The sequence below is a fragment of the Phyllobates terribilis genome, unplaced genomic scaffold (assembly GCF_046119375.1).
Source record: "Phyllobates terribilis strain yellow unplaced genomic scaffold, ASM4611937v1 Scaffold_9__5_contigs__length_417890890, whole genome shotgun sequence".
NCBI lineage: Eukaryota > Metazoa > Chordata > Amphibia > Anura > Dendrobatidae > Phyllobates > Phyllobates terribilis.
The window spans coordinates 341,232,539-341,244,639 of NW_027362769.1; the positions used below are offsets into that span (position 1 = coordinate 341,232,539).

Here is a 12,101-nt window from a genome sequence, read left to right on the forward strand (position 1 = left end):
TATGAACATTATGGTCCCCTATGGACGCCAGCTACAGGCTGGCTTTCACAGTACCGTCATGACAGGCAGAGGGTTCTTCAGCAGACCCCCGGCTTTTATGCCAACCCATCGGCGCCCCACAATCTACGTCATGGGTGCGCCGATGGGCGCATAGATTGACGCCCCCGCCGGTGCGCATCAAATGCTGCAGTCAGAGATTGACAGCTGCATTCAACAGGTACTGATGTAAAATCCTGACCACATACTGAACGTGTGATCGTGGCCAAATGTTAATGGTATCTATTTATGTGTATGCCATTTTAGTTTTATTCACTGTTCTATTTGTTTTTTTCCTAATTTTAGGCAGACCGCCCTAGATTATTGGCAAAAAGTTGGATTACAGTGGGAAAAAGAAAATGAAGATGATTTAAAAGATAAGATGGATTTCAGCGCACCGTGCCCTACACATTATCCACCAGGAGGTGAGTTGTCATGATGGGCATACATCAGTTATAGCGGTAAATCAGTCTAAGCATGTTATCTCGTATCCACCAGATAGCTGATAACCGTAAAATCGATGGTTACTGCCGGGACCTCCGCCGATTGCCAGAATGGGGGGCACGACGGCAGCTGGAGGGAGGTCACCCCAACAGACAGTACATTAGGCTGTGCCTGTGCAGATATCTATGGTAGACCAAAGGGGCCATGTTGCTAACAGTTGACAAGGGGCAGCGATTGCGAGATATAGAAAATGGTTCTTGAGATTGTACATCAGATATATTTCCGTTCTTACTCCCCTTTTTCGTTTCAGTGCAGAGACCTGGATTGGGATGTCGCGAGCTAATATTTCGAAATCTCTCGAAAATTTTGCCTGCTGTCAGTCACGACATGACAGACTGGGTGCCTGGTACCCGGGTGAAAGCGGCACAGCTCCTCGTAGTCTTGTTGGTTCATGCCGAAGATCACACCACGCAGCACATGGAGCTTTTGCTCAGCACCTTATACCGATCTTGTTTGGATGAAGAGGAGAAAGTGGTCCGCAATGTGAGTTAGCAGTTCTTCACTCCATTTCTGTGAATACTACAAGCCAGCATATTTAGGGTATTTATTTTCAGACATTGTGGTTTTGTTGAGGATCTGGGTGAGGATTCTGCACCGGAAATAAGCAACACATTTACGGTGTAGAAAAACCTCATTTACAGGCTGCTGAAAAAAATAGCACACTTTAGGACATGCAGAAAATAATTGCCAAATTCCCAGCTCGCCGTGCATTTGCCACTTTTTCAAACTTTGCAATGTAAAATCCATAGCATAAAAATTTCATTACCCCCGATGTCTCTGCTAAAACACAATACATAATTCTGTATAAAGACTAATGCAAAGGAAAAGTGGAGTTTTAGCAAATGGCAAGGACATTTTTTATTTTATCGATCAGATTAAAAAGCATTTTTTTTCTTGTCACCCATGACGGCACAACGAGAGAGGGGATCCGCCCTTCAAGGAGAGGAAACCTTCAAGATAAAAAGGGCGGCACCTCTCTCAGCCTCAGTGGTTTCCGGTTCTTGATGGGAGCCCTTCCTTCTCGTCGGTGGCGACAGCATCGGGATCATCTTACCTGGGCCGGGGCCGGTCGGTTGTGGCAGGGCACAGTCTCTGCTGCAGCCAGTCCCGTGGGTCCTGGAAGCGCCGCGAAGGGCGCCGACATCTGGTCTCCTCGCGTGCGGACGGGGGTTTGCGGCACCTACACAGCACGGTAGCCGGCAACCCCACATTCCGGCGGAAGTCGCGCCCCGATGACGCGCGTCGGGACCTCTGACCCCCGGATGTAATTTCCGGGGGAAGTACCGGAAGCTGCGGGAGCGCCGGCCGGTGATCTCCCTGGCACAATGAGGGTACTTAAGGGTAGATCACCGGCTAGACAGGGGCGCAGTGCACCGTAATGGCCTCACAGCAGCCCTCCCCACTGCATCAGCAGCAAGAGCAGCAGACCATGCTGCAGCTGCAGCAGCCCGAGGTGATGGAGCAGCCGCAGCAGCCTCTGCGCCAGAAGCGCACCCAGGATCAGCATCCACCGCAGAGCAGGAGCAGTGGGCGTTCTGGGACACGCAACACCAAGGATTCAAGATCCAGCCGGCATAGCTCCTGCAGGATCAATGATTCCGCGGTCTCCCAAGGAGAAGTATCGGATACCGTCCTGCCTCCCTTTTCAGTACCCTGTTTTTATCTACTGGGTGGTGAGTGAGCTACGTGAAAGTCGACGTATTAATGTAGACTTTTTTTCTGTTTTATCTCTCTCTCCTTCCTCCTTTATATGGTCAGGATGTCCCTAGGAAATGTACGAGGAAATCCAAGTACAGAGTATGTGCCCTGTGTGAATGGGGTCTGACTAAAGACTGGCCCAAAAAGTTATTCCAGTCATGTATTGAGGAAACAATTTCGGAGGGAACCCCGGATTTTGCTTCAAATTTAAAGTCCCTTATTAGGTCTGAGGTGGAAAAATCGCTAAAATCATTTTCCCAGGCAAAACAAGCATCCCAGACCCATAGAGCAAAAACCCCATCCACCCTTTCAGACTCTGAATCTGACGAGGGAATGCTGGATGACTCCACTGACTCTTCCTCTTCGGATAGCGAGGCAGGCACAGGTCATTGCTTTCCCCTAGAAAGTGTTGATAGCTTAGTAAAAGCCGTCAGGTCCACAATGGGGTTAGTTGACCACAAGGCAAAAAAATCGGTACAGGATATTATGTTCGGTACTTTGGATCGGAAAAAACAGAGTTTTTCCAATTAACGATAAGGTACAGGGACTTATCAAGAAGGAGTGGGATAGGCCGGAGAAAAAGGGTCCCCTTCCATTGTCCTTCAAAAGGAAATATCCCTTTGATGAGGAAGATACCGCATCCTGGAATAAAGCCCTGAAGCTGGATGTTGCGGTGTCCAAAGCTTCTAAAAAATCTTCTCTCCCTTTTGAAGACACAGGGATGCTGAAGGACCCACTGGACCGGAAGGTAGATACCTCCCTTAAGGGTACTTGAGAGTCATCAGCAGGGGCATTGAAACCAGCCATAGCTGCAACCTGTACTGCAAGATCCCTCATGATTTGGTTAGACAGGTTAGAAGACCAAGTTAAAAACAACGAGTCACAAGACTCCATTCTGGCCTCTCTACCTGTATTGAAAGGAGCTGTGGCCTTCTTATCAGACGCCTCTGCGGATTCCGCCAGATTAGCAGCAAGATCTGCGGCCCTGTCTAATGCCGGCTGTAGAGCAGTCTGGCTGAAATGTTGCCCGGGGGATATACAGACTAAAGGGAAGCTATGTTCTCTTCCGTGTGAAGGAGATTTTCTTTTCGGTACCTCTCTTGACACAATTCTTGAGAAGGCAGTTGACAACAAGAAGGGATTTCCTAAATCTTCCTTCTCGGCTTTTAAGCAGTCCTTTCGGAGGAAGAAATTTGGCCGCAGAAGGACATCCACAGAGCAATCTAGATGGGAGGATCGTTCCAGAAAAGGGAAAGGGTTTTTATTCGGCGGCCCTCCCAGGATAGTCGCAAACCGCCAAAATGACACTCTATCCCAGGTGGGAGGGAGGCTCTCTCTTCCTTCTAGCCTGGGAAAGGATCTCTTCCAACAGGTGGATCCTCAAATTAATAAAATCAGGATTAAAACTGGAATTTCTGAGGAACCTGCCAGAGAGATTTATTCTGACTGCCTTAAGATCCTCTCTGCCAGAACAGCGGGCACTGGAGGAGGAGATTTCAGGTCTCCTTCAAAAGAACGTCTTACTGGAGGTATCACCACAAGAGGAAAGAAGAGGGTTCTATTCCCCCTTATTCCTTATAAAGAAGCCGGACAATTCATACAGAGTCATCAACTTGAAAGGCCTGAACAAATTCCTGAACATTCCATCATTCAAGATGGAAACAATAAAATCAACGATAACCCTTCTATTTCTCGGCTGCTACATGGCAGTGTTGGACCTAAAGGATGCGTATTACCATGTGTCAATCCATCACGACTTTCAAAGATACCTCAGAGTGGCCATAACTGTACAGGGGGTCGTCAGGCACTTCCAGTACAGAGCTCCTCCCTTCGGCCTAGCAGTGGCACCCCGCATATTCACAAAACTTATAGAGGAGGTTACGGCTCATCTCAGAGAGGAAAACAGATTGATAATCCCATACTTGGACGACTTCCTAATAGTGGGAAAAACTCACGATCATTGCCTGGCCCAAGTGGATCAGGTGTGCACCATCTTAAAAAAAACTTAGAATGGTGTTTAAACCTAGAAAAATCAAAACTGATCCCACAAACCACTCAGATCTTTTTAGGCCTTACTCTGGATTCGGTTCGACAGGAATGCCGCCTGCCCGAGCAGAAAAGGGAGAAAATAAAAAATTTAGTTTCGGCAGCCATAACAAACTCTGTAATGACTCTCAGGGGGGCCATGTCTCTGCTGGGGTCTCTCACCTCCTGCATTCCAGCGGTATGCTGGGCCCAATTTCATTTAAGGGAATTGCAATGGGATGTCCTAAAAAACGAAATCATCCTCAGGGGGCATCTGGAGGGCAGATTAACACTCCCTCACAATGTAATTCCGTCACTGCATTGGTGGTTAATGACGAACACGTTCCAGACAGGCGTCCCCTAGGCTCCCCTTTTTACCAGAGTAATTACTGCAAACGCCATCCCCAGGGGGTGGGGGGCGCACCTAGACAACCACCCGATACAGGGGACTTGGTCAGAGGAGGAGAGTCTGGAGTCTTCCAACATGTGGGAACTGCGAGCAGTAGAGAAGGCACTAATCAGCTTCTTATCCCTTCTACGAGGACATCGCATAAAAATTCTGTCCGACAACCAGGTCACGGTGGCATATGTGAACCACTAGGGGGGAACCCACTCAAAATCACTAATTCAGGTTCCGGGGAGGATATTTTCTCTAGTGGAAGGGAAAGTTCTCTCTTTGAAGGCCCTTCGTATCAGAGGAGAGGACAACATGAAGGCAGACTTTCCAAGTCGCAGGCCACTATTGCAGGGAGAATGGACTCTAAATCATTCAGTCTTCTGCCAGCTAGTGGCCATGTGGGGGTCTCCAGAGGTCGACCTATTTGCGACTCGTCAGAACAGCAAATTTAGAGAAGTTCTGCTCACTGAATCCCACGGAAAATCCTTTAGTAGTAGACGCCTTCCAGTACAGATGGGATTTCAGTCTGGCCTATGCCTTTCCCCCAACGTGCCTAATTCCAGCAGTGTTGAGGAAGATCCGGGAGGATCAGGCTCGAGTGGTCCTCCATAGCCCCCTTCTGGCCCAAGAGACCATGGTTCTTTTGGCTGAAGAGCATGTCAATCACGAACCCCTGGATTCTTCCAGAGATTCCCGACCGTCTTGGCCAAGGTCCTATATTCCAACCTCAGGTGAAAGGATTGCACTTAGCGGCCTGGAACTTGAGAGGTCGTTGCTAGAGGGTCGGGGTTTCTCATCGAATCTAGTTTACTACTCTTCTAGGTAGTAGGAAATCAATCACTACTAAAATTTACAGTAGAATCTGGAAGAAATTCTTGTCATCTCAGGGATTCTCTCTGGGAGGGGGGGTTCCCGTAAAGGCAATTTTGGAATTTCTTCAAAAAGGGCTGGAAAAAGGCCTAGCGGTTAGCACCCTAAAAGTCCAAATCTCTGCCTTAGGGGCCTTGTATAATTATAATCTGGCCGGTAACAAATGGATTTCCAGGTTCGTGAGGGCATGCAGTAGAGCCAAACTAGCCCCTATAATAAGAGTCCATTCTTGGGATTTAAACTTAGTGCTAAACACGTTAACAAGTTCTTCCTTTGAGCCCCTTAGCTCAGGGTCCATTAAATTACTTGCCCTAAAAACAATACTTCTTGTGGCCTTAACATCAGCACGGAGGGTTAGTGAGTTAAAGGCTTTATCTGCAGATCCACCTTTTACCTTTAGTGCTAGACGATAGGGTAGTTTTGAGACCAGACCCTGCTTTCCTACCTAAGATTGTATATAAGTTTCATATGTTTTAGGAGATAGCCATACCATCCTTCTGTCCTGAACCAAAAAATAGCAAGGAGGAAAGATTTCATACCTTGGATGTCAGGAGATGCCTTATACATTATTTAGCATCCACAAGCTCATGGAGGGAGGATAGGGCTCTATTTGCCTCCTTTCAGGGCTCCCGAAAGGGATCAAAGGTCTCAAAAGGCACTTTATCAAGGTGGATCCGAGAAGCCATCACTATGGCCTATACAGGATCAGGCAGAGATCCTCCTAACAATCTGAAGGCCCCGTCTACACTGGGCATGGCTGCTTCCTGGGCGGAAAGAGCGGACGTGCCCATTGAGCAAATATGTAAGGCGGCCACATGGTCATCTCTGTCCACTTTCTATAATCACTATAGGCTTGACCTTTCTGCCTCCTCTGATCTCACATTTGGGAGAAGGGTTCTGCAGGCTGTGGTCCCTCCCTTACATACATAGTTCTCTGTAATTCTCTCGTTGTGTTGTCATGGGTGACAGAAAAACGCGTATATTACTTACCGGTAATGTGTTTTTTCGGAACCCATGACGGCACCTTTACATTCCCTCCCTATCACTATGGTGTTCACCTTCCGGTTGGTGGGTGTTGAGTATTCACATGGGAGAAATTTGTTTATGGTTAATAAAATGATGTGCTCTAACCGGAGAGTCCTCTCATGCGCTGTAATCTACTGAGTTGGAGAGAGGTGCCGCCCTTTTTATCTTGAAGGTTTCCTGTCCTTGAAGGGAGGATCCCCTCTCTCATTGTGCAGTCATGGGTTCCAAAAAAAAAACCTCATTACCGGTAAGTAATATACGTGTTTCCCCTAAAGTCCTCCTGTCTTTGAAACATACTTTACTTTCCTGACATAAATAAAAAAAATATATATATATATATATAATTTATTACACACATGATTTCCTTTAATATTTAGACTGCCTTGCAGAATTGGGTCTCCTATAAACATCCAACAGACAGAGGGAAAAGCGAGATAGTCACAATATCTATCCAGGCTTATCCTGGGTGGCTGCAAACTGCATGAACATATCAGCTATACAGGCAGCAGATTACTATAATTTATGGATGCAGGTTGCAGACTGTTACTGTTCGATAACTACCCGCAGCCACCCCACCAAAAAGTCAAAATAATTGTGAAAAAAGCGCAGGCTGTTTCCATTGGTTCTATAGACCCTGCGTGAAGCGTTGGGACCCTCAATGCTCAGACATTTATTACCTCCTATGGAAAGGTGGTAAAAGTCTATTGTGAGAAAAACTCTTTGTTCCAACAAGGAGGGGAGTAGGAATTATAGATGATGGGAGTGGATTTCCATTATAAAAATCAGGGCTTTATTATTAGTAAGAACCACAGATGATAGACATATTTTCTTTCAGGATGAATGACCCCAGTGACAGCTTATAAAACCATGTGTAGTCTTCCCCGTACATGCCTCCACCAGCTACTCCTCCCTGCTTTGAATAAGGCTGCCGACCGTGTGATATCTTTCACATAGTTTATGATCTGGGTCTATCTGTATTAATTTTTCTCTTATCTTTAGCTGGTTCCCCCTACTATGTGAATGTTTTACTTATATCCTCATGAGTCAAGGTCATTTTAAGCAATCTGTCCATAACCGATTACATTATGGGGCTAAGATCTCCCCCCTGTGCAACCTCCAAAGATTGAGCAGTGACTGTATACCTTGTCTGGCAGCCGACTGAAAAGGACTTTTGGGAGGAGCAATGTGACAGATAACCAATCATTATACTCCTCACTAAGGTCTTTTTCAGCTGGATGCCAGGCTCCTTATACAGTTGTCTAAGCTCCAGGTCTGGGAGCTGTTTAGAGAATCTTGTTCCAACAAGCTTAACTCTTTATTAGCATCTTATCGTTCCCCATAATTATTTTGTGATGCCTACTAATCCAGAGAAAAGGACACTATATTGCCGACCCTTTATTGAAGCCGCTAGCAGTTGCCTATTCATTAGAATAGGAGCCGATCATCGGCCACAAAACCACTGTGCTGTTCAGCTTCACATCTGGCTGCCAACAGAGCTGAGAACGCCTAGTTGGTGGGCAGTTTGGTGTGTGACCCCCCGCTATTCTGATATTGATAACTAGAGTTGAGCACAGATTTGCAGGACACTAGTCCAGCAGCAATATTGGTAGTCTTTGACCACTAGACTACAGCCCTGCGAGCCTCTTTCTGGCTGATTAGTAGGTTTTGTTCAATGTCATTGTTGCAACGAGACGTCACAATGTGCCTACTAATTAGAAGGCTAAACAGTTGTTTTGTGGCCGCTGACAATTACTACTGACCAGTAGGAGGTTCACAAGCTTCTGACCCGGCGACCACAGACTTCCAACATGGCGGCTGGACCAGAATCCTGCAAAATTTTTTTGTTCAACTCTATTGATGACCTATCCTTATCAATCTCAAAGAAGTGGAACACCCCGTTATCAGTTCCTTTTCACTCTGATCTCATACATCCCACCCCTGCTGGTTCGGTGTCTGTAAGTAACACGAGGTACTTACTTGCATTTTGGGAAATTCAGCGGGTATACCAGACGCTGTATTTTTTTTTGTGCCTCAATATTACTCACGATATATAACAAGATTCAGAAGTGATCTGACCCCGCAGGATGTTTTTTCCCTTCGGTGCCTCGTACAATCTGACTTTTGGACCGAGCACATGTAAATCCCCAGTTCCTGTCACTATGAGCGGACACTGCGCCTCTGTTCCTTGTGGTGTTCACATAGACTTGTAACGTTATTTAGGCTCATAGTTGTGCCAATGTACACATGACTCAGCTCTGCAGCACTAAATTGACTTTTCAATGTGTATGTGTGTATAATAAATATATATATATACACAGTAGTGTTCAAAATAATAGCAGTGTGTTCAAAAACATGAGTTAAGCACAAAATCTTTATACTAGTTCTTATTTCCATGCATTGGGAACATTACACACTGTTTTCTAATTCAAAACATGAAGAGAAATGTAGATAAGTTTTAATTACTTTACAGAAAACAACCAACAATGGACATTTGGGCTGTTCTAAGAAATAGCATTGTCTGCATTTGTCTTTACAAACTCTCAAGAGGTACTTTTTTTTTTTTTTTTCGAGGAGTTAGCATTCCTGTGAATCACTAACCTAATATTTAGTTGTATAGCCACAGTTTTTTAGAACTGCTTCACATCTATGTTGCATAGAGTTAACCGACTTCTGGCACCTGTCAGCTGTTGTTCCATCCCAGGATGCTTTGACTACATCCCACAATTTTTGGCATTTGTTGGCTTTGCCTCAGAAACGGCATTTTTGATGTCACCCCACAAGAGTTGTATCGGATTAGGTCCGGGGATTGGGCTGGCCACTCCATAACCTCAATTTTGTTGGACTGGAAACAAGATTTTGCTCCTTTACTGGTGTGTGTAGGGTCATTGTCTTGTTGAAACACCCATTTCAAGGGCATATCCTCTTCAGTGTAAGGCAACATGACCTCTTCAAGTATTAATGCAAACTGGTCCATGATCCCTGGTATTCGGCAAATAGGTCCGGCACCATATTAAGAGAAACATGCCCATATCATGATGCTTGCTCCACCATGCTTCACTTTCGTCAGAGTGTACTGTGGCTTGAATGCAGAGTTTGGGGGTCATCTGATGAACTGTCTGCGGCATTTGGACCCAAAAAGAACAGTTTTACTTTCATCAGTCCACAAAATGTTTCTCCATTTGTCTTTAGGCCAGTTGATGTGTTCTTTGGCAAATTGTATCCGCTTCAGTACATGTCTTTTTAACAGTGGGACTTTGCGGTGACTTCTTGCTAAGAGATTAGCTTCAAACAGGCGTCTTCTAACTGTCTCAGTACTCACAGGTAACTTGAGGCGGTCTTTGATCATCCTGGAGTTGATAACTGGCTAGCCTTTGCCATTCTGGCTATTCTTCCATCCATTCGAATGGTAGTCTTCCGTTTCCTTCCTCGTCTCTCTGGTTTTGCTTTCCATTTTAAACCATTGGAGATCATTTTATCTGAACAGCCTATAATTGTCTGCACTTCTTTATAAGTTTTACCCACTCCAATCAACTTTTTAATCAAAGTACGCTGTTCTTCTGAACAATGCCTCCAACGACCCATATTTCTCAGGCTTTCAAGGAGAAATGCAGGTACAACATGTGCTGGCTTCACCCTTAAATAAGGGCCACCTGATTCACACCTGTTTCTTCACAGAATGATTGACCTCACTAATTGAACTCCACACTGCTATTATTTTGAACGCAGCCCCATACAATTAATTGCAGACTCCAAAACCTGCAGATCATGAATGCGGAGTCTGGTGGTTTTCTTACAATCTACTGCACCAACTGGTAAACTGTTTGACATGTGGTCATATAATTTATACCAAAAACAATGATTAATCTGGTTATTATTTTGAACACTACTGTATATATAATGTCGAACTGACTGTGACACAACATCATCTTTTTTTTTTTTTTTGTCTTAGAGTATAAAATCTGCAGAACTAATCGGCACGTTCGTGAATCCCGAGGTTTTCCTGAAGCTGATTCTTCCGGCTCTTCAGAAGTCTGCCATATCGTCACACCTCACCGTTTTGGCAGCTTGTATTCGGGGAAGCTCTTGCGAGGGGCTGAAGCCACATTTGCATCGTATTGCTGATGTCATTTCTAAGCCCGAGATCTGCCAGGGCTCCGAAAAGGTAAGAATCTGATAGCGATGACCTAGAGGTTTGAAGTCTGTTCCTTCCCTAAGAAATGACCTCGCTCTTCTCATTGTGGGAGTAATTTCTGAAAACTTGTGGGACGGACGGGAAGATTTGCCATGCGGAACTCCAATGGGCTTTTAACATGAATCCTTTACGGTTGCTTTCTAGCTTTTCTCCATGTGGACACAGCGGATGACAAGTAGCTGCTTGGTGATCTAAAGGCCATTTCCATCCATAATCCACCGTTTATTAGACAGGAAGATCGGCGCTCATTTATGGCTTCTTTTTTTTTTTTGCGCACAGGCCGACGACAAATTCTGTATGGGCTAGAAGGATTGTATCAGCAATCGTCCTGTTCAGAATCTCGTCGCGTTCACATGAGGCTTTGTAGCCAGCAACAATGATTTAGTGGCCAGTATGAATAATGCAAGCAGCTGGCGAAAAATCACTTTGCTCACTCAGCGGCATGTTTCTTATGAATGATTATCAGCCGTATAAATGGGCCTAAGGTAAGAGTCACATGGCCGTATCATTCCAAGCATTGGGTTGTGATCTTCGTCCGAGTTATACGGCGGTGTGACTCTCCCCTTAAAGGGGTTGTCCACTACTCAGACAACCCATTCTCAATCCCTATATTAAACCCCAAGTAAAATAATAAAATTTAGGCTCCCTTCTGGTGCCTGCACCCCTCCGGCAGTGCAGGCACTGGCGATCACGTGACTGACGTAACAATCCGAGCTGCACCAAATCACATATATCCAGAGGAAGCGAGAAAATTATACTTTTATTTACTTTTTTTTTTTTTTTTTTTTGTAGAGATTCTAGATTTTCTAGTCATCAGATATTTAGTGAAGTTGTATGCAAATCAGGCTGGAAGTGCACTGGGGGCGTGTCAGTGCACTGTGAATCGGCAGTTGAAATGCACTGACACGCCCCCAGTGCTCTTCCATGCTGATTTGCATATGGCTTCTTATCTGATGTGCCAGTCATGAGCAATCAAGGAATCTACAAAAAAGATATAATTTCCTGGGGAGGACGTGTGCCTATATTACCACACCACTACTTGGTGGGTTATTCTATTTATCGATCTTCAGGATCGCACCACTCTTCTTTCTGCCGGCTGCCTCCTTGAAGATTTGCAGCCTCTGCAGCATTGGAGAAGCACAGGGGCACTGAAGCTGTCCAAAATACAGCAACCCGGCAATCTGTATAGCAAATAACTGACACGTGTGCACTCCTTACCTGAAAAGCGGCCACCTCTGATTACACTACAGAGGTGGCCGGTAACATAGGCAACGAGAACAGATGATTTTTAGTAACAGTTAAATTGCAAAGTTGCATATCTTCATAAGCATTTTGCAATTTTACCCATTTCTG

The 12,101-nt window shown here is 45.3% G+C and overlaps 1 protein-coding gene across 1 annotated transcript in view; it reads left to right on the forward strand.

The window, feature by feature from the left end:
- DNAAF5 (dynein axonemal assembly factor 5) overlaps nt 1-12,101 on the forward strand; it is a 47,937-nt gene that overhangs the window by 12,283 nt on the left and 23,553 nt on the right. The window contains exons 4-6 of the mRNA XM_073648042.1: nt 343-461; nt 791-1,023; nt 10,506-10,718. Coding sequence (XP_073504143.1) covers nt 343-461; nt 791-1,023; nt 10,506-10,718 — 565 coding nt within the window. The remainder of the gene's footprint in view (nt 1-342; nt 462-790; nt 1,024-10,505; nt 10,719-12,101) is intronic.